The sequence below is a fragment of the Pinus tabuliformis genome, chromosome 2_2, assembly GCF_031772625.1.
Source record: "Pinus tabuliformis cultivar Carrire ecotype Pingquan chromosome 2_2, CPIR1, whole genome shotgun sequence".
NCBI classification, from domain to species: Eukaryota; Viridiplantae; Streptophyta; class Pinopsida; order Pinales; family Pinaceae; genus Pinus; species Pinus tabuliformis.
In genome coordinates, this window is record NC_142300.1 from 1,242,871,159 (window position 1) to 1,242,897,766 (window position 26,608).

General features: G+C 41.9%; 2 protein-coding genes across 3 annotated transcripts in view; both read left to right on the forward strand.

Annotated features, from left to right (window-relative positions):
* Positions 1-22,143, forward strand: part of LOC149197994 (uncharacterized) — a 34,468-nt gene extending 12,325 nt beyond the window's left edge. Inside the window, exons 3-4 of the mRNA XM_089406196.1 lie at positions 21,377-21,490; positions 21,606-22,143. Of these exons, the coding sequence (XP_089262322.1) occupies positions 21,377-21,490; positions 21,606-22,065 (574 nt within the window). The 3' untranslated portion in view covers positions 22,066-22,143. The remainder of the gene's footprint in view (positions 1-21,376; positions 21,491-21,605) is intronic.
* Positions 1-26,608, forward strand: part of LOC149197993 (GCN5-related N-acetyltransferase 3, chloroplastic-like) — a 144,955-nt gene that overhangs the window by 107,973 nt on the left and 10,374 nt on the right. The window contains exon 4 of one of the 2 annotated variants that reach the window (XM_089406047.1): positions 22,450-22,532. The exons of the other annotated variant lie outside the window; for it this stretch is intronic. Within the exon in view, the coding sequence (XP_089262173.1) occupies positions 22,450-22,525 (76 nt within the window). The 3' untranslated portion in view covers positions 22,526-22,532. The remainder of the gene's footprint in view (positions 1-22,449; positions 22,533-26,608) is intronic. 2 annotated transcript variants of the gene reach the window in all.

A 26,608-nucleotide genomic window follows, 5' to 3' on the forward strand; every position in this document is an offset into this window, starting at 1 on the left:
TCCATCTCTGGTTGGAGTTTGCTTGTGTTTGAGGTATAATCTTGATAAGGGATATTACAAGCTTCCTCAACCAGGTAGCATCACACGAGGTCATACTCGTAGCTATGTATTCGGTCTCAGCGGTGCTCAAATCAACCATCTTCTGTTTCCTGCTCATCTAGGATATTGAAGTAGAACCAACACCCAGAAGTGCTCTTGCGATCGTCCACATTGCCTGCCCAGTCAGTATTCGAATAATCATGCAGCTTCACATTTCCAACAGTGTATCTCAATCCATGAGAGATTGTGCCCTGAAGATATCTCAGAAGATTCTTGGCACCAATCTAGTGAGGCTCAACCATATATGAGCTCAACATGCTAAGTGCAAAACATATATTCGGACGGGAGTTCACTAAGAACATCGATGCTAGAATGAGTTTATGAAACTCAGAGGCATTTCCCAAATCAGGTCCGGCATCACTACCACATAACTTCTGAAAGTTAAGCTCCATCAAGGTAGTCACAGGCTAGTAGTTTACCATTCCAAATCCGGAATCCAACTCCCTCTTACTTTTGCAAAGGAGAGGGTCTGCACTTGTCAGAAAGAGGTCATCCTCATAAGGTCCCAGTATGAGAGGTCTATCATCCACAACCTTCAAGCAAATGTTTGGATCGGCTTCACTCCTAGTGAATCTCAACTTCATCAAACAACTATCAATCCTCTCATATCAAGCCCGGGGTGTTAGCTCTAAAACATAGAGAGATTTCTTCAACCTGCATACATGAGATTCCTGATCATGAATCTCAAATCCCTTGGGTTGTTCCAAACCTGTGGACATGCTACATGAGGGGAATGGTCCCTTTGTGAAATTTTCCTTTGGTACATCTCAGACATGTACCTTCATGCTCTTTTTGAATTCAGGCATCCCTATCACCATTTGACTCACATCAGGTAGGGTCCTATAATAAGTAGACCTTTGGTGCTCTAGAAGAGATGTGTCAATTGACATGGTCCCCAATGGACTTCCTGCAACTTGATACAAATTGCCAACCTTGAATAAAGCATCTTTGAAAATTTCATTTTCAAACACGTACCTTTCCATCGATGAATGCCACCCTGAAACCTTTGACTTCCATTGCCAAAATGGACACAAGTTTCTTCTTGCGAGCAGGGACATAAAGAGATTCTTGTAAATGAATCGAGTTACCCTTATTTAATTGAGGGGTAACATTCCCTACACCCTTTTCGGGATAGGTGGCATTGACTCCAAGTATAATCTCCATGATTATTTCCATCTCTACCAAATTAGAGAGAGCACCCTTCTATCCAATGAAGTGCCTTGAAGCACTACAATCAATAAGCCAGATTCCCAAAGAGTCTGGAGGAGAGGGCCAACAACATTAGATTCTTCATACCTGGGGTTCCTTGCTTTCTTTGAAGAGTTGGCCATTTCCTTGATGACCTGCATTCCTTCGATCATTGAAGATGTCCCTGGAATGATTGTTATCATCATCAAGTGATGTGTCCCTACCATTCAGACACTTCTTTGTATAATGGCCGAACTTATTGCAAGAAAGGCATCTGCCTTTCCTTCCACCCTTAGATCCGGACTTCCCATTGAAATGATCTTTAGGTAGGCCATCAAATGCTTACGCTGTGCCACTCGGATAATATTCTCTGCTTCGATTTCACCCTTGGTGAATTTGAAGAGGGATGAGGAATCCATTGATCCTTTTGTCCTTTCCAACTGTCTTCGGTGATTGCTCTTTCACTCTTTCTTGGGCTTTGTCTTCGCCTCAGCTCTGATACCATGTTAATTTTAGGTATGTTCTATGCTTGGAGCAATTTATTTCAATTTTTCAATTAGCTCAACATCTTTTCCAGATTAGCAATCACATCAGCATAATAGTAAATTGCCAATAGAACATAAACATAAATCGCAGAAGACAAGCGAAGACAAGAGGAGACAAGATGTGGCGCTAGCGAGGGACAAACCCCAATGTGGGGAAACCCTTGATCAATTCTTCTTATATGTTCTTCAATAGTTCAACAGAGAGAGAAAAAGTACATATACATCAGAAGTCAACAGTTTGACTTGTCATAATAAGAGCAGAGATCATCTCTAAGAAGATGATACATAAGGTAGCTGAACTCAATTGAAGACATGCTGCTTCAATTGATTCTCCAAGGTGACTCCATCACCATGCTACACCTATCATGCACCTCATCATCATGTTGCACCTCATCATGCTTCACTAATCATGACTGTACCCATCACTGTGCTCAATGTATACTGCAATGTATCATCACTTCAACACGCTGCTTCAATACCTTTTGTTGTTGCACTATTCACATCATGCTCATCATCACCAAGCTGTACCAATGTGCTGCACTATACAACATCCACGCTGCCTACAACAGTCACTGCATTTATCATGCTTCTTTATGCACCTTACTGCATCATGCTGCCCATGCATCTTACTGCATCATGTTGCCCATGCATCTTACTGCACTATCACTATGTCTTATTGCAGTTGCAAGTCCGCAGTATAGTTGTTGTGACTGTGACTGGTTAGGGCATATTGGCAGCCCCTAAACAATCACCCAAACAACCCTCCTTGGCTGCGGCCTATACTAGGAGAGATGCTCACTTGAATTGATGTTGTTCTGGGCATGAACAACCCTCAATATACCCTACGCTGCCTGTCAACAGTGAGGTAGGGCCCGCGGCCTAACCAAGGGCCCTATGCTGCCTCTCCCAAGGCTTCTCCACCTAAGAACCACCTCAAACAACCCTGAAACTTATCCTTCCTGTCTCGGCCTTCAAGAATAGACCCTTGTCCCTCCAACCAACACTTCGATTACCTTAAAACAAACCTCAAACTGTCCTCCACCCTCCAGCCAACTCTTAGGCCACCTAACAGTAGCTCGTATATCCTTCTATGAGCACTTAACACAATCCCCAAACTGCCTCGCTGTGGTAGCCTCTTTACTGTGTCTTAGGGCTGTCCTCCATGACTAGAAACCCTTCCATAACAGCGTTGGGGCATCATGACTGCGTTTATCTATGAATAGACTGCGGCTAGGGCACGTTATTACATCAGCTATGGCTCCTCCAAAGTTGGGCTATAACCCTTCCTTAGATCTGCGGCTAGGGCTCCAAGATTAGGGCTACCTTGTTGCGTATTGAAGCTCCCCTAAACAGTGGATAGATCTCCCTTTGAACTGCGGCCAAACCTTCACAAGACCTGCGGCTAGGCTTCATTATGACAGCGGCTAGGGCATCCTTCTTTTGCTGCGTATAGGGTCTCCTTCTAGACCTGCGTTTAGGGCTTCATCCTCTTAGATTTCTCTTGCCATTAAAACCGAGAACAAGTGGAGAGAAATCAAGAGTGAATTGTGTGTCCAAATGACTATCAAGCCACCTCTTTTTATACTAAAACGTTGAGCACAAATGGGGGTTATTTGGTTGCTGGCTGACCTTGACGAATTGTCCCATAACACAAATAAATTCATATCTCCATGAATACTTATCGGAATCAGATGATCTTTAGATCAATCCTACACCTCTCGATGAGAGGAGTCCAATAAAAATATCAGTTGCCATAAATAAGATGACCCACATGGAGTTTGGCCCTAGTTGCCAATTTTAACAAGGGAAAATCAATTATGGGTTGAGATCATGATGCAGAGGCATCAACATCAGGAGACTCGTGCAGAGTTTCAGAAAATTGCACAAGGGATAGAAATCTTGATTTCTCTATGTTGGCTTCCAGATTGGAAGAAGAAGTTGCTTGTGTAACAAGCTCGGCATCATCTGATGTATGGTGTATAGATAGTGGAGCCTCCTGGCATATGACAGGAATCTGGGAATGTTTCTTTGAGTATTAGGAGGAAAGGATGAATTTTCAGATCACCATGGGGAATAAGGCAAAGTGTTCCCTAGTAGGAAAGGGGACCATAGTATTTCAAACAGAAACGAGAGAGCGGTTCCGAGCCACCAATGTGCTGCATGTGCCAGGATTGGGGATGAACTTACTATCCGTATCACAACTTCAGAGAAAGGGCTATGACATTTGCTTCATCAAGGAGAAAGTGTACGTCAAACACCCAAGCTGGAAAAAGAAAGTGCAGATCGGAATCAGGAGTAACAGGTTGTACAGGTTATAGCTGGAATCATCAATGGCACTAATAGGCAGTCACGGGGACAAGGATTTGAATGAACTATGGCATAGACGAATGGGACATTTGCACCATGGGGCTCTGAGAATCCTCAGGAAAACTGTAACACGAGTTCCAGTTCTTAGTACAGAAAGAGATGATGTATGCAGAGAATGTGCTCTGTGCAAGGATGCCAAAGCAGCGTTTCCTAGAAGTAAAAACAGGGCCAAGAGTGTACTAGGATTGATACACTCAGATATCTGCGGACCAATGTCCACTAAAGCTCTTAGTGGTGCCGAATACTTCATCACCTTCACCAATGACCACTCCAGGAAAACTTGGATTTATTTTTTGAAAACCAAGGATGAAGTTTTCTATCGATTCAAAGAGTTCAAGGCTCTGGTGGAGAATCTGACTGGAAAGAAAATAAAAGTTTTGCGCTCGGATAATGGTGGAGAATGTCGACAAGGACTTCATAGACTTTTGCGCTAGGGAGGGCATCAGAAGAGAGTGGACAACTTTGTATAATTCGGAGCAGAATGGAGTAGCAGAAAGGAAGAACCGGACTATCGTGGAAGCAGCCAGGGCCATGATGTATGATCAGGATATGCCAAATTTCTTGTGGGCAGAAGCATGCAACACGACAGTCTATGTTCAGAATAGAACTCCTCATCGGGCATTGGGCAAGATTACTCCAGAGAAAGTCTTCACAGGGAAGACACCTGAAGTCAGTCATTTCAGGATATTTGGGAGCTTAACATATTGTCGCATACTCGAGAAAAAGAAGAAGAAGTTAGATCAAACTGCAAAGAAAGGATATCTAGTGGGATATAGCGAGAACGTTAAGGCATATAGAATCTATCTTCCAGGGAGCAGGAAGGTAGTAGTTCGACAAGATGTGAAGTTCATGGAGGATAGGGCCTTCAAAAAATCTCGAGAAATGCCTTTCGAGGAGTAGTCAAAAGATGAGTAGTTGGTCAAACCACTTCAACCAAAGGAAGTCAAGAATTCTTCCTCGGATCAGGAAGAACCACTGGAGGAGGAGGAGCTAACAGAAGCACCTGCTACCAGAGGAAGAACGAGCAGGGAGCTTCGTCAGATTCTGCGAGATGTAGAGGATTTCATTGGTGCACCAAGAAACAATAAATGGGAGCGAAAACATCGAGATAGATATCAAGCATTAGTAGCTCAGGTTGGGGAGCTTGCCAGTTTTCAGGAGGCTGCTCAACATCAGGTTTGGTTGGATGCGATGGTAGGGGAATACAACTCTGTAATGGTGAACGATGTTTGGGAGGTAGTGCCGAGGCCTCAAGATAGATCGGTGGTAGGTTCGAGATGGATCTACAAGATTAGATACGCTGCAAACGACAGTGTGGAAAAATACAAAGCCAGGTTTGTGGTTAAGGGGTATGCTCAGAAGGAAGGAATTGGCTACGAAGAGACCTTCGCCCTAGTACCCAGGTATACATCTATTAGAATCGTGATACCTCTTGCAGCACAGATGGGATGGGAGGTTCATCAGATGGATGTCAAAACGACATTCCTGAACGGGGTGATGGAAGAGGAGGTATACATTGAACAACCAAAAGGATTTGAGACACATGAGAAGAAGTCTCATGTATGTAGATTGAAGAAAGCCTTGTACGGGCTAAAACAGGCACCTAGAGCATGGTATGGTCGAATTGATGGCTACTTGCAGAAGATGGGTGTTGAGCTAATTTGTTTTCCGAAATTAACACAAATATTTCTTATCAATCCGGGTTGTTTATGCTTTGAGGCAAGTTCGCTATATGTGAAGATCAGATGTAATCAAACCTTGAAAGATAAGTTATTCAAAACTTAAAGCAATATATCCTACAACTCTAATTCAATTAGTTTAAAAAGAGGAAAAATATTGAAATGGTTCTTGACTCAAGAAGTCCACTTTTGCCTCAATTACCACTTAATGAATCAGAGATTAAAACCAAGAACCTAAGATGGATAAATTATTAATGAAAAAAGCTCCTAACTTAAGAGACACATAAGGTGTTTCATCATAATTCATTCATTTCAATACCAAAATCATATAAAGAAACTACTTGCATGCAATCAAAGGAAACTAGTTTCAATTCATCATTTTAGTAGAAGGGATGCTCAACTTGAACACTTGTTTTTCCAACTTAATAAAGTGATGAATAAGCTAAGATCTAATGAAATCAATCACCATACATTAACCATAAAGCAATCTGAAATAAAGCTTTGAAAAACCAGTTCTACAATAACCAGATTACAAGAAATAAAACTAGTTAACAAGGAAGTGTACTTAGCTTGGAATGGGGGCCCTCCACCCTTGCCTTGCACACTTGAGAAGTGATATCAGAAGCTCAAATTCAGTCACACATCCATAGCATTGAACAACAAAATAATAATAGCACAAGTCTTCAAATTAACTCTCCAATCCAAAAGTGTCTCAGCATAAAAGTATAATAAGTCAATACATAAGCCATCAAAGTCTTGGCTCTTAAATAAGAAGTCTCATGAAACAAACTGATCTATATTCACTCAAACAAACCCATCTACTCTTATCCATCTATCTAAGTCGAATTCATTACTCCCATCCCAAGAAATATGACCAATCCCATAGAATCTCAAAACTGCTCTATTTCTATGGAATTTCTGAATGACTAGTCATGATTGACTAGCACCAAATGGGCCTAATAAAGCTTGTTCTATTCGAGCTAAGCATAGCTAGCTTAGTCCTAGTTCCCAAGCTGTCCATCCATGCATTCAATTCGTGCCCAAGTGTCCTGCAACCACATCAACCATAGAGCTATTACGGGAATTTCTGAATCTGCCAATTTTGCACTTAAAACCAAACTTTCATAAAAACTTTAGAAATTGAAAAATTAAAATTAAATACCTGAATGGATATCAAATATACATCAAAATGGGATGAATGAAGGGAAAATGGATGGCAAATAGATGGATTAGTAAGTTTCTTAGAGCAAAAATAAGACCAAAACTAAAGCCCAACAATGGGGTTTGTCAAGAGTGACGCAGATCCAAATCTCTACTATCTGTTTGTAGAGAATGAGCCTTTAATCCTAGTATTATATGTGGATGATCTCTTCCTGACAGGATCATCGAGGCCCATCGAGGACTGCAAGAAGAATCTAGCCACATAATTTGACATAAAGGATTTGGGACAGATGCATTATTTCCCAGGGTTGGAAGTTTGGCAGCAAAAGGGGGAGATCTTCCTTGGGCAAGGGAGATATGCTACAGAAATTCTGAAGAGATTCAGGATGCAGGATTATAGACTGATGGCTGCTCCAATGATCACCAACTGGAAGAAAATTGATGCATCAGAAGACAAGGATGTTGATCCCACCTTATATAGGCAGCTCATAGGGTCCCTGATGTATCTGGTCAATACCAGGCCAGATATCTGTTACGTTGTCAACACCCTCAGTCAGTTCATGGTGGGACCGTAGAGGGCGCACTGGGCAACAACCAAACATGTTCTCAGATATATACAGGGAACAATCGATTATGGAATCTTGTACACCGGGCGTAAGGATACCAAATTGAGTGGATTTACTGATGTAGATTGGGCTGGAAGTTCAGTGGATACTATTTCAACATTGGATCGGAAAGGTAGCTCTGAGCTCAGCTGAAGCAGAATATATGGCTGCAAGCACAGCTTCGTGCGAAGCCATATGGCTTAGAAAACTGCTTGTGAACCTATTCAGAAGAAAGATGGAGGCGACCAGGATCATGTGTGATAATCAGAGTTGCATCAAGCTCTCTGAGAATCCAATATTTCACGATCGGTCAAAGCACATTGATATTCGGTGTCACTTTGTCAGAGACTGTGTCCAACGAGGAGCTGTACAATTGAGCTACACTCCTACAGGAGAACAGGTGGCAGACATCCTTACCAAGGCCCTTGGAAGAACCAAGTTTGATTATTTTAGGGAGAAGATGGGGATGATAAAGAATCCATTTTAGTAGCAGAAATGGGTATGATGTTGCAGTGCAGATACAATGTTGGGAAGAAGGATCAGTAGCAGCACGGATGCAAAGGGAGTTGCAGTGCAGATGCAGCATTGGGAAGAAGGACTAGCAACAGCACGGATGTAGAGGGAGTTTGTTAGGGTCCCACCCTAACCCCCTTATTTATGTAATGGGATCACGTCATAGTCAAGAGTCAATAAAGCCCATATTAATAATTGTAAGTGGTTAATCCGCAATTAATGACGAAACCACAGTTAGTTGCAAATGGGCCGTAGTATTAGATAGATGGTATTAATAAAACCCACGATATTGGCCCGTGGTATTGCATGTATGAGTCATATATAAAGGATAGAGACTCCCTGCGAGGAGCATTGTGTCTTATTTTGTAGTCGAGCTCTACTCTATTGGAGGTTGCCCCCTCGAAGAGGCAAGTGAACATTACTCTCTGAATAATAAAATCATTGTTATTTTGTGTTCTGGGTATCTTTTCTTTGCATATTCTGTATTTGGGTATCATTTTGCAGGTTAAGAGCATAAAAAGTGGTATCAGAGCACTTTCCAGGGCCGGTGGGATCTCCATTTCTTAGCAATTTTTTTTTTGGCTAGAGACGTGTTCCGACGTCTTTAAACCACGGGATCTGTCGTTGAGGGCATAAACCTGCGGATTTGGGGAGGCATGCACGCAGGAAATACAAGAGGTGGTCACGTCTGTTGGACTCCCTTGTAACCCCTGTGGGTACCCCTTCGAGTAGTAGCGCATTAGACAGAACCGCGCACGGATTGTTTTCCACGTACTCTCTGGGTATATCGGAAGCCCCCTAGGCTCCCTTGAAACCTCGCCATAGATAAACCGTCGGCCGTCTTGCGGCTACAGTACACCGAGAACAACACTCGGGGAGATTACTCGCCCGTACGATAGGGTAGTCGGGTTGTACGGCTAAGGGTACGGTCGATCCTCCTTAGTTAGAGCCCTGAAACATTGGGCCGAGTACTACTGCCAGACCCTTATGTATATTGCGATCTGTAGCACCTGACACTCCTCAAGACCATAGTTCCCTTTTCTGAGATCTTTCGGGGTGCTTATTGGTGATCTAGCCCATCAGAATCAGGACGACGAGCTGAGCACGGTGGTACCATTCACTTCTTAGTGAAAATTTTTTAGGCGGTCCCAATTTTCAAAAAATCCGGTTGGTGTATGGTAGAAACTAGAGCTCAAGCGATGGCCAATGAAAGGATGGACAAACTTGAAGAATCAATGCACAACCTCCACCTTCAGCTTACCGGACTATGTAGCATGGTCGAGAAAATAGTCCCGAAGGGCAAGGAGCAAGCCCACGAGGAGTATAATGGCACTGAACACAATGAGGGTGAGTCTAGCCACTCTCCTCACGTCTGGCACACCCACCCACCACCCAGTCAGCGACCTCCCAAGTTGGATATGCATAAATTTGACGGTTCTCACCCGTCGGCATGGATAGCACAAATGGAGCAGTATTTCAAACTGAATCACATCTTCGATGATGCGACTCAGCTTATGTTGGGGAGCATGTACTTGGACAATGAAAGGTGGCAATGGTGGGAATGGCATCAGCGTTGCACTGGACCTTTTAAAACTTGGACCAAATTCACCAAAGCTCTTCAAGACCGCTTTGACTAGGAATCATCTTTTTTGGGTCGTCTTACTAAACTCCGACAGACTGGTACAGTGGATGAATATATTACAGCTTTTGAAGCCTTAGCCTTCCGCACTTGGGGTCTCTCAGATGTGTTCTACACGGAATGTTTTATCAGCGGTCTTAAAGAAGCTATCAAAGCCCAAGTCCTACTGCACCACCCTCCCACATGGACGGAGGCTTGCAAGGTAGCTCGTAACATGGAACGTGCATTAGCAGCCCAATACAGTCGCCCAAATTTCTCCGCTAAAGGTCGCCCACCACAGGCTCACAACACGACTCAAACACTTAAGGTCCAAAAGGTGTCACCTGCGGAAATGGCCGAAAGAAGAAAGCAAGATATGTTACTACTTTGATGAAAAATACTCCCCAGGTCATAAATGCAAGGAGCCCAAATTTTTTCAAATTGATGCCACTGACTACAGCTCAACAGAGGAAGATCCACCACTGGAGGAACAGGAGCCGCTAGAAGAAGACAACCAAAAGGACAATTTCTCTGACGAACCAGTTATTTCGTTGCATGCTTTGGCAGGGATTTCATCCCCTCAAACTCTCAAAATCAGAGGTTTTATTAAACATCGCCCAGTAGTAGTCTTGATTGATAGTGGAAGTACACATAATTTCATCCATCAAAAAGTCGCAGAAGCAGTGCATTGTTTTGTACGAGCAGTTTCTAACTTCCAAGTTCAAATTGCGGATGGAGGCACAATGAAATGTGAAGGCCGCTGTGAAAATGTCAAACTTCAAATGGGGGATTATCAGTTGAAAACCCACATGTTTGCCATACACATGGGGGGTTGCGATATTGTCCTCGGCGCCGAATGGCTCCGCACTCTTGGGCCAATCACAATGGATTTCCAGGAGTTATATATGAGTTTTAAGCAGAACAACTACACACATACCCTCCATGGACTCCAGGCGGGAGCCCCCTCTATCATCAGCTCGCATAGGATGGAAAAATTGTTAAAAAAGGGCAATCATGGAGTTGTAGCTCAATTTAATGCCATCCACGCAGTCGAAACAAAGCCTCTACCAATTCATCCTGAGATGCAACAGATTTTAAATAACCATCTGCCGGTCTTTGACAAGCCTCATGAGCTTCCACCCTCGCGAGGGGAACATGATCATAGCATCACCTTGGTTCCAGGGGCCCAACCCCCAAATGTGCGCCCATACAGATATCCGTTCACCCAAAAGAATGAAATAGAAAAAATCATCAAGGAACTTTTGGAAGCAGGTGTCATTCGTCCCAGCATTAGTCCTTATTCATCCCCAGTGGTCATGGTGCTCAAGAAAGATGGGGAGTGGCGGATGTGTCCCGACTTCAGGGGCCTCAATAAGTTGACAGTCAAAGATAAATTTCCCATCCCGGTGGTTGATGATTTGCTGGATGAACTCAATGGGGCTCAATTCTTCACTAAGCTGGATCTTCGCTCAGGCTACCACCAAATTCGCATGAAGGAAGTCGACATCCCCAAGACTGCTTTCAGAACTCATGAAGGCCATTATGAATTCCTGGTCATGCCATTTGGTCTTTGTAATGCCCCCTCTACTTTTCAGAGCCTTATGAACCACATTCTCAAACCATATCTCAGGAAATTTGTCCTTGTTTTCTTCGATGACATCCTCATCTATAGTTGCACTTGGGCCGCACATCTTCAGCATGTAGATCTACTCTTGCAACTGCTCCGCAAGCATAAATTATTTGTCAAGATGTCCAAGTGTTCGTTTGGCATGGCAGAAGTAGAGTATTTGGGCCACATTGTGGGGCGTGAAGGTGTCAAGGTGGACCCCAAAAAGATCCAGGCAATGTAGGAATGGCCTCAACCTAAGACCTTGAAGAGCTTGAGAGGATTTTTGGGTCTCACAGGCTATTATCGTAAATTTGTCCGCAACTATGGTCGCATAGCGAAGCCCCTCACCCAACTCCTAAAGAAAAATTCATTCTTCTGGAATGAGGAAGCACAACAGGCCTTTATAGCTCTAAAAAATGCCATGTGTTCCACTCCAGTCTTAGCACTACCTGAATTCACCAAATCTTTTGTCATTGAATGTGATGCTTCGGGTACAGGTATTGGGGCAGTCTTAATGCAGGAAGGGCGACCGTTGGCCTTCATAACCCACAACTCAGTGGGAGGAATCTGGGCCAATCTACCTATGAGAAGGAAATGATGGCCATCTTACATGCAGTCGAGTCCTGGCGACCTTACTTATTGGGGCGACGTTTCCAAATCCGCACAGATCATCACAGTCTTAAATATTTTTTGGAGCAACGCCTATCCTCCCCACAACAAAATAAATGGCTAGCCAAAATGCTGGGATATGATTATGAGATCATTTACAAGAAAGGGAAAGACAATAATGTAGCAGATGCATTATCTCGCCAATTTGAGGAGGAAAGTACTCTGCTAGCAATTTCCCTCCCCATTCCAGAATGGATTGAAGAGGCTCGCAGGAATGGTTTTCACACCCCGGGCTCTCCCAACTCATTTCTCAATTGCAGGTAGATCCAAATTCCACCAAGGGCTACTTGTGGCAGGATGATATTCTTCGCTACAAGGACAGAGTCGTAATATCACCAACATCCACCCTCAAAAGTCGCATTTTGGCAGAATTGCACTCATCTCCCATTGCAGGACATTCGGGCTTTCAGAAGACGTATGCTCGCACCAGAAGATCATTTTTTTGGACAGGCATGAAAAAGGACATCCTTACTTTCGTAGCAGAATGTGATGTTTGTCAACGCCACAAAGGGGAAACCGTCAACACACCAGGCACATTACAACCATTGCCCATTCCGGCATCAATTTGGACGGAGGTTTCTATGGATTTCATTACAGGTCTTCCAAAGTCAAGGAACAAGTCAGTCATCATGGTGGTTGTGGACCGACTGTCGAAGTATGCTCATTTCTGCGCCCTACCCCACCCGTTTACACTAACTTTGGTTGCTCAATCTTTCATGGATCAGATCTTCAAATTGCATGGCATGCCCACTTCTATTGTGTCCGACCGCGACCCGATCTTCACCTGTAATTTTTGGCAGGAACTCTTCAGAATACAAGGCACTCAACTCAAACTCAGTACTTCCTATCATCCACAAACAGATGGTCAAACCGAAGCCGTCAACAAATGTCTAGAAACCTACCTTAGGTGTTTCACTTCAAAAAAGCAACACCTTTGGGTACAATGGTTACCTCTGGCTGAATGGTGGTATAACACCAACTATCATGCCACCACCAAAATGACTCCCTATGAAGCAGTATATGGTCAACTCCCGCCTTCACCTACTTCGTATCTCAAGGGATGCTCAAAAGTACAAGCAGTGGATCAACTCCTACAACACCGCGCAACCATGCTCGCCCATCTTCGAGCGAATCTTCATCAAGCTCAGAACCGCATGAAGCAACAGGTAGACCAGCATCGCTCAGAGCGCCAATTTCAAGAAGGGGATCAGGTCTTTTTATGGCTACAACCATATAAGCAAACATCACTCAAGGACAAGGGGTGTCAGAAACTCTCTCCCAAATTCTACGGACCATATCAAGTACTTCAGCGCATTGGAGAAGTGGCCTACAAGTTGGCCTTGCCACCTACTGCAAAAATCCATCCAGTTTTCCATGTCTCATGCCTCAAGAAAGTGATTGGGAACGATTGTAGAATTCAGACCAGTCTACCTGAATTGGACGAAGAAGGGTCCATCTGGCTTCAACCCGAACAGGTCCTCGACACACGAGACAAGCAACTGCGCGGCCGCATGATTAAGGAAGTCCTCGTCAAATGGAAAGACACCTCTCCTGAAGATGCAACTTGGGAACCAGCCACTATTCTTCAACAGTTTCCGCAGCTTCAACCTTGAGGACAAGGCTCGTCTTAAGGGGGAGGGCATGTTAGGGTCCCACCCTAACCCCCTTATTTATGTAATGGGATCACGTCATAGTCAAGAGTCAATAAAACCCATATTAATAATTGTAAGTAGTTAATCCGCAATTAATGACGGAACCACAGTTAGTTGCAAATGGGCCGTAGTATTAGATAGATGGTATTAATAAAACCCACGGTATTGGCCCGTGGTATTGCATGTATGAGTCATATATAAAGGATAGAGACTCCCTGCGAGGAGCATCGTGTCTTATTTTGTAGTCGAGCTCTGCTCTATTAGAGGTTGCCCCCTCGAAGAGGCAAGTGAACATTACTCTCTGAATAATAAAATCATTGCTATTCTGTGTTCTGGGTATCTTTTCTTTGCATATTCTGTATTTGGGTATCATTTTGCAGGTTAAGAGCATAACAGAGTTGCAGTACAGATGTAGCAGCGGCAGTGATAGAGCCATGGGCAACAATACAGGATGCAGCGATGCAGAGGATGTTGGGCGGGGAGGGCTAGCATCAGCACAGGTACCGGTGCCATATAATCAGAGTGATGCTCAGTGTGGAGTATTACTAGAGCACATTCCTCGCTAAGAGGGAGTGTTGATTTGGGGTAGCATCGGATATGCTCTAGCCATGAAAATTGGTGCATAGACCAAAGAGCATGAGATCTCCAAGACCCATAAATCGTTTTGGAAAATTCCATCCGGATGAAAAGCTATTAAAATAACTAATATTTTTAATGAGGTCCTAAGTCTAAACTTGGGAAAATAAAAATATTAATGGGTATTAATAAAGAAAAGGATGAGAAGCTTCTAAGAGACGAAGATCAAGTCTATTTTAATCTTAGCCGTTGATTAGGGACTTAATCTCGATCGTTGATTCATCAACAGGAAAAGTATAAGAGAAGGCTTGAGGGTCAGTGGGAGATATACTGAGGGAGACCAGTCACTTTGATTTTTGGAGCGAGGTTTGCTGAGAAATTCGAACTAGCGGTCTAGATTGTAGCAAGAGGTAGCGAGGATGGAATAGAGAGGCAGGAATAGTACTAGAAGATCAACGCAGAGATCAGAGAGGCAGATGCAGAGCCTCTCAGGCAGACGTAGAGGCAGCAGGATTGCGCAGTCACTGGAGGGCCTTTGTGGGTGACGCAGAGAGGCCTAGTGCTGACGTAGAGGGTCTGGGAGCTGCGCAGAGGCCAACAAGTCTGACGCTGAGTCTGGGGGAGGTGCTGGAGAATTTATCTCTATTGGGTAAGCCAGTTTGGCACCCAGTTGTACTTAAGAATAGTTGATTAATAAAATCGTCCTCTGCTGCACTGGTTTTCCCGCATTGGGTTTTTCAGGGACATTTGTACAAAAATAATTGTGTTGATGTGTTTGGTTTTTGTGCATGTATTTGTTTCTGTTCTATGGTGTGATATCTGCAGTAGAGTTTATTTTAATATTTACTGAAGCGATTTCGCAAATAAATTATTGAAGAATAAGTAGGAAAAATAAATCAGTTGCTGCAGTAATAGAATTTTCACATACTGTAAATTTTCAAACAGAAGTAGGGGATCAGCTTCTAGCTACCAATGTGCTGCATGTGCTTGGATTGGAGATGAACTTACTCTCTGTATCTCAGTTACAGAACAAGGGCTATGATGTTTACTTCATTGGGAAGAAAGTATATGTCAAACATCCGAGTTGGAAGAAGAAGGTCCAAATTGGAGTCAGAGGCAACAGAGTGTATAAGTTACAACTAGAATCTCCAATGGCACTGATAGGCAGCAGTGGTGAAAAAGATTTGAATGAACTATGGCACAGAAGGATGGGGCACTTACACCATGGGGCTCTAAGAATTCTCAGAAGAATCGTCACAGGAGTTCCAGAATTAAGTACCAAACGAGATGATGTATGCAGAGGTTGCGTATTGGGCAAGTACGCCAAAGCGACTTATTCCATAAGTAACAGTAGGGAAAAGAGTGTTCTGGGATTGATACACTCAAATATCTGCGGACCCATGTACACAAAAGCTTAGTGGTGCCAAATACTTCGTCACCTTCATTGATGACCATTCCAGGAAGACTTGGATCTACTTTCTAAAAACCAAGGATGAGGTTTTTGATTGATTCAAAGAGTTTAAAGCTCTGGTTGAGAATCTGACAGGGAAGAGGATAAAAGTGTTGTGCTCAAACAATGGTGGAGAATACATTGATAAGGACTTCACTGATTTCTGCGCAAGGGAAGGCATCAGAAGAGAATGGACAACTCCATATAATCCGAAGCAGAATGGAGTAGCAGAGAGGAAGAACAAAACTATTGTTGAAGCAGCAATGGCAATGTTGTATGGTCAGGATATGCCCAAATTTCTCTGGGTAGAAGCATGCAGCACAACAGTATATGTTCAGAACAGGACTCCTCATAGGGCATTGGGTAAGATTACTCCGGAGAGTGTCTTCACTGGCAAGAAGCTTGAAGTGAGTCATTGCAGAATATTTGGGAGTTTGGTATACTGCGATATACCCGAAGAAAAGAGGAAGAAGTTGGATCAAATTGTAGAAAAAAGGATATCTTGTGGGATATAGCGAGAATGCTAAGGCATATAGAATCTACCTTCCAGGAAATAGAAAGATTGTAGTACGACGTGATGTAAAGTTCATGGAGGATAGAGCTTTTAGGAAATCCCGAGAAATGCCTTCTGAAGAGCAGTCAAAGGATGATCCATTGGTCCAGCCACTTCGACCAGTAGAAACCAGCACCAGTGTTTCTCCAAAGGACAATAATCCAGAGGCATCACAGCAGGTGGAATCTCAAGAGGAGCATCCAATAGATCTACCCACTACCAGTGGAAGAACGAGCCGGGAACTTCGACAGATACTACGGGATGCAGAGGATTTCATTGGAGCTCCTAGGAACAAGAAAAGGGAGCATAGACAACCAGATAGATACCAAGCCTTGGTGGCTCAGGTTGGAGAACCCTCTAGTTTTTAGGAGGTCGTTCAACATCAAGTATGGGTAGATGTCATGGTGGAGGAATACAGTTCCATAATGATCAATGATGTCTGGGAAGTGGTACCTAGGCCTTAGGACAGATCAATTGTAGGTTCGAGATGGATCTACAAGGTCAAATATGCTACAGATGGCAGTGTGGAAAAATACAAAGCCAGGTTCGTGGCTAAGGGGTATGCTTAGAAGGAAGGGATAGACTACGAAGAAACCTTCGCCCCAGTAGCCAGGTATACTTCTATTAGATCCATGATATCCCTTGCAGCACAGATGGGGTGGGAGATTCACCAGATGGACGTCAAGACTGTGTTCTTGAACGGGGTGATAGAAGAAGAAGTATACATTGAACAACCAGAGGGTTTTGAGACACATGAGAAGAAAACTCATGTATGTAGGTTGAAGAAAGCCTTGTATGGGCTTAAACAAGCACCTAGAGCATGGTACGGTCAAATTGATGGTTACTTGCAGAAGATGGGATTCGTCAAGAGTGACACAGATCCCAAACTCTACTATTTGATTATAGAGAATGAGCCTCTAATTCTGGTGTTATATGTGGATGTCCTTTTCCTGACAGGTTCATCCAGGCTCATCAAAGATTGCAAGGAAAACCTAGCTCTAGAATTTGACATGAAGGATTTGGGATGGATGCATTATTTTCTTGGGTTGGAAATTTGGCAGCAAAAGGGTGGAATTTTCCTTGGACAAAGGAGATACACAACAAAATTTTTAAAAAGGTTCAGAATGCAGGACTGTAGACCCATGGCTACTCCAATGATTACCAACTGGAAGAAGATTGATGTGTCTGAAGATAAAGAAGTAGATCCCACCTTGTATAGGCAGCTCATAGGGTCTTTGATGTATTTGGTCAATACCAGGCCAGAGATTTGTTATGTTGTCAACACCCTCAGTCAGTTCATGGTGGAACCGAAGAGGGCGCACTGGGCAACAACCAAGCATGTTCTCAGATATATATGAGGAACAGTCAAGCATGGATTAATGTACACTCGAGGCAATGATATTAGGCTGAGTGGGTTCACTGACGCAGATTGGGTTGGAAGTTCAGTAGATCGAAAAAGTACCACTGGGTACTGTTTCAACATTGGATCAAGAATGACCTCCTAGTGTAGTAGGAAACATAAATCCGTAGCTCTGAGCTCAGCTGAAGCTGAATATATGGCAGCTAGCACAACATCATGTGAAGCCATATGGCTTAGGAAGTTGCTTGTGAATCTATTCAGGAGAAGGATGGAAGCGACCAATATTTTGTGTGATAATCAGAGTTGCATCAAGCTCTCTGAGAATCCAGTTTTTCATGATCGGTCGAAGCACATTGACATCAAGTGTCACTTCATCAGAGACCGTGTCTAACAAGGGGCAGTACTGTTACAATATACTCCGACAGGAGAACAAGTTGCAAACATTCTCACCAAGGCTCTAGGAAGAACAAAGTTTGTTTATTTCAGGGAGAAGATGATTGAGAATTCGTTTCAGTAGCAGAAACGGATAGTGCAGTTCTTAAGAGGGAGCTACAGTGTTGCAGTGGCAGTGCTATGGGCAGCATGATGCAGCATGTTGAGAGGGAGCTGTAGTACAGATGCAACAGTGACAGTGGCAGTCTCATGGACAGTAGTACAGACTGCAGCAGTGCTGTGGATGAGGGGCAGCAGGCCGAGCCTCAACAGCGCAAAGGATTGATGTCGTGGATCAGTGTGATACTTTTGTTGGGAAGTATTGCTATAGCACATTCCTCGCTAAGAGGGAGTGTCGATTTTTTTGGGTAGCATCGCATGTGCTCTAGCTTCGAAATTTTATGGAGGGGCTAGAACACATGAGATCTCCAAGACCTAGAAATCGTTTGATGAAATTCGACCCGGATTGTATTTTATTAAAATAATTAATATTTTTAATGGGGTTCCTAAGTCTAAACTTAGGAAAATTAAAATATTAATGGGTATTAATGAAAATATGGGTGAGAAGCTTCTAAGAGATGAGGATCAAGTCTAATTTAATCTTAGCCGTTGATTAGAGATTAGATCACGGCCGTTGATATCTCAACAGGAAAAGTATAAAGGAAGACTTGAGAGTCATTTGGAGATACACTGGGCAAATACTCAGTAACCTGAGGGAAATCAATTCTCAAGGAGTAAGAATTCGATTTCAAAGGGAGAGTTGCAGGCTGAAGGAAGAGGAGGGTATCAGCATCAGTCAGACACTGAGGAGGGGACGCAGCAGTGTTGTGAAAAGCGCGCTTTTTTGCCCGCGCCGATTTAATCGCACTTTTTATACGAAAAAAGTGGCTATTTTTTTGCCGATTTTTTCCGAAAAAAGCGCGTTTTTTTTCGGAAAAAGCGCGGGGTATCGGGGCAGCGCGTTTTATAATGAGATTTTGGGTTTTTTTTTTGGTCATTTGGACAGTGGGCGCGCGCGGAAGGAGGAGGAAGTCTTGGAGAGAGTAGCTGGAGGGTTTGTGACCAAATCTAAGTGCTTATAGGACAAATTCAAGAGGAGACCACCAATTTCTCCATAGAAACGGTATGTGGATTAATTTTTTTTTGTTTTCCTTGTTTAAAAACATTGTTTTTCTATGTTTTCCATTGTTTTTGGTTGGGAAACTTCATATGGGCACCATTTTCCTTTTGTTTTCATTGTTTTTAAAGAATTTTTTGTATTTTTTCATTGATTTGGGATTGGTAACTTGGTATGACTATGGGAACCAAATTTTTTTTTTTTTTTTTTTCATTGTTTTTGGCATTTGCCATTTGGTTGGGTAACTTGGATTTGGAACTTTGGATTCTGGAAATTTGTAACTTGTAATTTTGTAAATGCTAAATTGTAATCCTAAATTCCTATTTCCTAATCCTTATTTTCCCATAGGTTTGCAAATTCAAAGTTCAAAAACAAACATGCCAAGGAAATTGGATCCTTTCTGGGAATATGGTGAACCTAAAGCTCCGAATGATAGACAAAATTTGAATTGCAAGTTGTGTGGAAAGGAGATACGCGGGAGGGTGTACAGGTTGAAGTTTCACCTTGCACAAATCCCTGGACATGATGTGGGGCCTTGTACAAATACAAATCCTGAACTTATCCAAAGAGCCATGAGAGCATTGGGAGAATTAGAGCACACTAGAGAGGCCAAAGAAGAACTCAAAAGGCAACTAAAAAGGTCAGTTGAAGGAAGTGGGCCAAGTGGCACTGGTTCTACTGCAGCATCAGTCAATCCGGTAGCTGCATCATCATTTTTTGTTCCTCGAACCACACCTGGTTCACAACCATCTATCGGTTCAATGCTAAAAAGAACTGAAAAAGAACAAGCTGACAGGTTGATGGCAAAATTTCTCCTCTGAAGTGATATTCCTTTCAGCATTGTAAGGAATAATCCATTTTTCCAACCTACTGTTGATGCTATTGCCAGTGTTGGCCCGGGGTACAAAATCCCTTCTTATCATGATTTCAGAGGCCGGATTCTTCAAAATGAAAAGCGTGACTGCACCCAAAGATTGGAGGATTTTAGGGCATCATGGGCACAAACAGGATGCACTGTTATGTCAGATGGTTGGACTGACCAAAAGGGGAGAACCCTTATAAACTTTTTGGTTAGTTGTCCCAAGGGGACTATGTTTATCAAATCTGTTGATGCATCTCATCAAATCAAAGATGCAAGAACTTTATGTGATTTGCTGGATGTGTTTATTTTGGAGGGGGGTGAACAACATGTTGTCCAAGTCATAACGGACAATGCTGAAAATTATGTTGCTGCTGGTAGAATGCTTATGGACAGGCATCCTACTTTATTTTGGACACCTTGTGCTGCCCATTGTATTGATTTGATGTTAGAGGACATAGGGAAAATTCTCTTTGTCAAAGATATTGTTGACTCATCAAAAAGCATCACAAAATTTATATATAATCATACATCTGTGCTTAGCTTGATGAGAAGATTCACCAACAACAAAGAGTTGGTGCGCCCCGCCATTACACGGTTTGCCACGAGTTTCATATCTCTTCAATCCCTCTTGAATTCTATGTGGGATGTGAAGAGAATGTTTCTTTAAGAGGAGTGGTGTGCTTTGTCAATGAGCCGCAAACCAGAAGGAGAGGCCGTATGTAGACTAGTTTCATACCAGGAAGACTTCTGGGCGGGAGTGCAGAAGGTGTGCGTCGTTACTGAACCTTTGGTAAAGGTTCTTCAGTTGGTTGATGGTGAGAAGCCCGCAATGGGCTATTTGTATGAAGCTATGGACAGGGCCAAAGAAGCCATTCGGGCCTACTATGATGATAAGGGAGATGATGGGTTTCAGAAACAACTCCTTCTATGGGGAGTGATTGATGAGTGATGGAACAACACACTCCATCGTCCCATTCATGCTGCTGGGCTTTTCCTGAACCCTGCATTTTCTTATGCATGTGGGTTTGATTTTGATGCTGAGATCATGGATGGATTCTTATCCTATGTCCAGAAGATGGTGTGATCTCCAGAACAACGTATAGAGATCTCTAAACAAATTGAGACATATAAGATGGCAGGTGGCACATTTGGCTTTGAGATGGCTATTACTGATAGGACGATTAAAATGCCAGGTATTTTTTAGTTTGTAACTTTGTTTCAAATTTCATTGTCTCTTCAAATTCCATTTTTTTCTTATGTTTATTTAAAATTTTATTTCTAATTTTGTTGTATATGCATGGTGGAAAATGTATGGTGGCAGGGTACCCCTTTTGCAAAAGCTTGCCGTACGCATCCTCAACCAAACATGCAGCTCCTCAGGATGTGAGCGCAATTGGAGTGTCTTTGAAAAAATACACAACAAGAAGCGCAACAGGTTAACACTTAAACATTTAAAATATTGCAAATTTCGAAATAAATTTTTGAATTCATTAAACAATATTTTTTTTATAATATTAATTATTAATTATTATTTCATGATCTTTGTACAGGTTGGAATCCCAGCGACTTAATGACATGGTCTATGTCTACTACAATCTTCGATTGTGGGTGAGGCAACTTGAGAGGACACCTGATGTGGATGCCATCTCATTGGATGGGATTGACACCACTGCTGCATGGAGGGTTGAGGCCGAGAGGCCTCTCATGGATTCTACTGATGATTGGTTAGTGCAGGATGTAGTGGAGGGGGAGGAGGGGGAGGAGGAGCAGGAGGAGGAGCAGGTGGAGGAGGAGGAGGAGGAGGAGGAGGTGACACCGCCTACCCGGGCTACCACTGCCACCAGTAGAGGACATGGTCTACCTCCTGTAGCTCCTACTTCTAGTTCTTCAGCTTCTAGAGCACATCGGACTCCACTGCCATTTCCACCAGCACAGGCACCAACATCTACATCTAGAGGGAAAGGCAAAACTGTGACATTTTCTCGCAAGAGGGGCAGAGGAAATCAATAGGATTAGACTTTCATTTTATTGTATATGACATTATGACATGATGAGATACATTATCATATTTTTTGTTGATATTTTGAAGCTGAGTTGGGACTCAGGAGTCAGGACTTACTATTCAGGACATGATTCAATGTTATGTGTGATTTTAGCGCTAGAAATGATATTAAACATCTTATATATTAGTTTTTTTATCATATTTATGTGTCAATGTATTTATTTTATGTTGTAGATGGTTTAGATATTAAAAAAATTGAAAAAAAATGAATATTTTTGTACCAAACGATTTTTTCCCGCTTTTTTCTGCTTTTTTCCCGATTTTTCCGATTTTTTCCGATTCGTTCCCCACTCCGATTTAATCCCACTCGCGCTTTTCACAACATTGTGCAGTGCATCAGAGGGACAACATAGAGGGACAACTCAGAGAGGCAGTGCAGCAAGGGACGCAGTCCTCACGCAGAGATGACGCAAAGGTGAGGTGATGCAGTGGAGGTTGGAGGGTCTCTTGGGTGTTAGAATTTCTCCGAAGGGTGGAGAAAAATTATCTTAGGTGTTTTCTCAAAGGTTTCTCTATGTTTTGCAAATCATTCCTTGTAAAGAGATTGTTGCTAAAGAATAATAAATAAACCCTCATCTGCTTTACCAGTTTTCCTGCATTGGGTTTTTTCGGGGACTATTGTCCAAAAATAACTGTGTTGATGTGATTGATTCTTGTGCTTGTATTTCACTATTCTTTTCTCTATGCTATTATGTGACAACTGCAGTAGAATTTACTTTGATGTTTACTGAAGGGTTTTGTAAATAACTTATTGTGGAAAATAAGTAGGAGAAATAAATCAGTTATTGCAGTAGAATTTCGTTTTAGAAATTTTCACAACATCTTCCTGTAAGTGTTGGCATCTTGCATGCAGATTGACACATCTCCTAGAGATATTTAGTGTCAGGGGTCTCTATCTTTTTCCGATTTCTTCCGGGAGATATTCTAGTCAAATCTTCTTGGACTTTGAATGCTTTCTTATCATCATTATATATTATCACGATCTCTTCCTTTATTTTCACACACTTCATTCCGAGGAGCTTCCAATCTTGATTGTAGTCAGCTTCCTCATGTTGCATATATTATGTTGATTTCATCTAGTGTGACTTATTCTTTTCTGCAATACTTCGGAGGAGGTGATCCTTTCTTCTCTAGATCATATTTAACTGTAACCATATTACTTTCATAATAATTTATGTAAGCATACATACCTCATGTTTCTTTCGGTCATCTTGACTTCCTGTAGTAGCTTCATTTGAAGGGACTTTATCCTTCAGACCTTCTTCCTTGTTATGTCATCATATTATTCCTTGAATCCCACAAGTTGGAATTCCTAATGGAAAACTTTTGCTTCCTTTCTCTATCGGGTGAGCCCTTTGATGAGAATTCTAGAGAAACTTGAGGATATTTTACGTCCTCATCTGACAGATGTTTTCTTTTGCAACTTATAAATCATTAGGGGAATTTTGAGGTCTAAAATGGGCCTCCTAATAAAAATGTACAACCAAAATAAACTTTATAAGGACCAATAGGATTCAAGATGACGATGTCAACCATGGGGGATAATTCACCATTTTTGGAGTAAAAAAGTAAAAAGATAAAATAATAAAACTATTTTTTCAAGTCGTATTTTTAACCTATCTCCCTAAGGTTTTACTCAAATTTCAAGCGGGAGTACTTGTTGGATGCAAAATTTAATTTCTCATCCAAGGAGTACCCATGTTGAATACTTTCGATGGACCCTGATACACGAAAATTGAGAAATACATGAAAAAATGTGATTGCAATAACATTTTTCATGTATTTCTCTTTTTTCGTGTAGTAGAGTCTATCGAAAGTATGCAACATGGGTACTCCTTGGATGAAGAATCAAATTTTGCATCCAACGAGTGTTGTCACTCGAAATTTGAGTAAACCCATAGGGAGATAAGTTGAAAATAAGAGTTGAAAAAATAGTTTTTTCTATTTTCCCTCTAAAATTTGATGATGTAATTTAATATTATTTTATCATTTCCACTATTATTTTATAATTTTCTTAGGAGGCCCATTTTAGGCCTCAAAATTCCCCTAATGTACTCATGAGGTTTCCTAAAAGCTTCCTTATTTGGACTAGACATACTTTCTTCCCATGTCACAAGCTCTTACTTCTAATGTTTCTATGCTATTTTCTAATGAGGTGCATCCTATCTAATTTTAAACTGCGTCAAGACCATAATTTACAAGTGAAAAGTACCTTCTTGAGAAGAAGATCATCTCAGTCATAGTAGAGATCTTTTACTTCTTCATTCTTAGGCTTCTTGGACTCAGGTTCTGCACTTCTTCAGTAATTTGTGGTCCTTCTCTATTCCTCTTGTCCTTACCATGATTAGGACAATCTCTTTTGTAGTGTCCAAGTTCCTGACATCTGAAGCATCTTATCTTATCCATGTTTCTTTTCTTTGAAGTACCAAACTTTCCAAATTTTCCCTTTCTTCTTGTCATTGTAGCATATGCTTGATTCTGTTTGCTTGGTCTGACATCAATCTTTGCTTTTAGTCTGGTTTCTTTGATCTTACATAGTGACCATAAATCTTGAAATGGAGTAGTCTCTTTCTTCCCATATAAGCTTGAAGTGAAGTTACCCCATTCTTCTAGTAGTGCATTTAGTACTACTATGGTCATTTTTCTGTCAGACATAACTTCTCCTAGTTCTTGTAGTTGATCTCAAATTTCTGATATCCTCATGAAGTACAAGGCTATCCCATCTTCCTTGGATATCTTTAGTTTGTAGAGTTCTTGCCTTAAGGAGATTACTTCTCCTGTGGTACTTACAGAAAACAATTCTACTAGTTTGTCATATATAGCTTTCGCAGTTTCTAATTTTGATACATATGGGATTAGAGTCTTTTATAGATTCTATAAGAATCCTTTGGGCTCTCACTTCTCCCTTCATGTATTTAGCATGAGCTTGAGTATCTTCTTTTGGAGGTTGGGTTATTGATCCCTTAATGTGAACCATGACCTCATTCTCAATAAGATTGAGGTCAGTCCTTTTCTTCCATGCAAGGAAGTTTACAACCCCAACCAGTTTATTGCTTTCCTTGCAAAAAGACATTTGATATTATCGGATATAGTCATGGACTTACTTGTCAGATTGTTGCTTGCTTCCTCCTCCTTCTTGATGTTGATGGATGGCCTTCTTCTTGAGTGATTGATGAGAGAGAGCTTGATTTATGATCCTTTGATGATTTGAAGTGCTTCTAGGGTTTCAATCTTTCTTCCTGCTTCCTTCTTCGATCTAGGGTTTCTATGATGTAGATCTTGGACTTGTTGATAACCTTTGACTTGCTTTGATTCCCTTTTTGAAGCTTGATACATGTGTTAGCTTGCTTTGTCTACCCTTCTCTTGTTTTTAGCACCTTAGCTCCGATACCATGTTGAGAAATCTAGGGCATTCAATGTTAATAATTTCTCTGCTTGATAATTTCTTGTGATATGCTTGTTCTTCAGTTACTTATGATCTTTCACTTTGTTAGTCTATTAGTGTGTTCTTTTTCATCAAGACAATTACCAAAATAAAGACAAGTGACACAAAATATAGGCTTCTCCAGCCAGGGCCAAAACCTCTCACCTCTAGAGAGGAAAACCCGATAAAATTCTTCTTCTAGATCTTCAATTGATAAGTACCAAGACCATGACACTGACCCTTGACTCTAGTATCCTCTTCAAGAACCTTGTCACCAACCTAGTCTTCCTTGTCCTTCCTTCTCTTGCTCCTTCTAGAGAAACTCGGTCTCTACTTCTTATGCTGCACCTTCACAATTTCCCTAGAGAATCTCGGTCTCTAGGTCTTCTAGAGAAACTCGGTCTCTACTTCTCTATTCCAGAGGATTCCTTCCTTCGCTATCCCAGAAGAAACCTATTCACTGCCTCCCAGAAGATTCCTTCTTCACTGCCCCAGAAGATACTGCTGCCCTAGAAGATATCTCTTCGCTGCCCCAGAAGATCCTACTTCGCTGCTCCAGAAGATTCTACTTCATTTGCCCCAGAAGATTCTTCCTTCGATACCCTAGAAGAGTGTCCTTTTCTCTTTAGAGAAAACCCTTTCTCTCTGCCTCTTTTTTGCACTTCTTTCTGCACTTCTTTGCTGGAAAATGAGTTCGAACTTTATGCTTAGAATGGAGGCCGAGTTCCCCTACTTATACCCCTCTTCTCTAGGTCTTTAGGCCGACTTGACAGTTAGATGTAGGCCGACTTGTTCTGGCAGCTCCTTCAATGTTTGTAGGCCGACTTGAAGAGGTTTGGTGACAAGTTCTTTGGAGGATACTTTACATAGACAAGATGACCTTTTACAAAGTGTAACATGACTTCATTTACATGACAATGACTTATATTTTATGAGTAGATGACAAATAAATCCTAAAGACTCTCAATGGGAGTCTTGACTCAAAAACAAAATCCTTGCTCATGAAACCCATGAAGCAAGTCAATATAATAATTTCATTTTTCTTATTTACATTTCTTTACATAAAA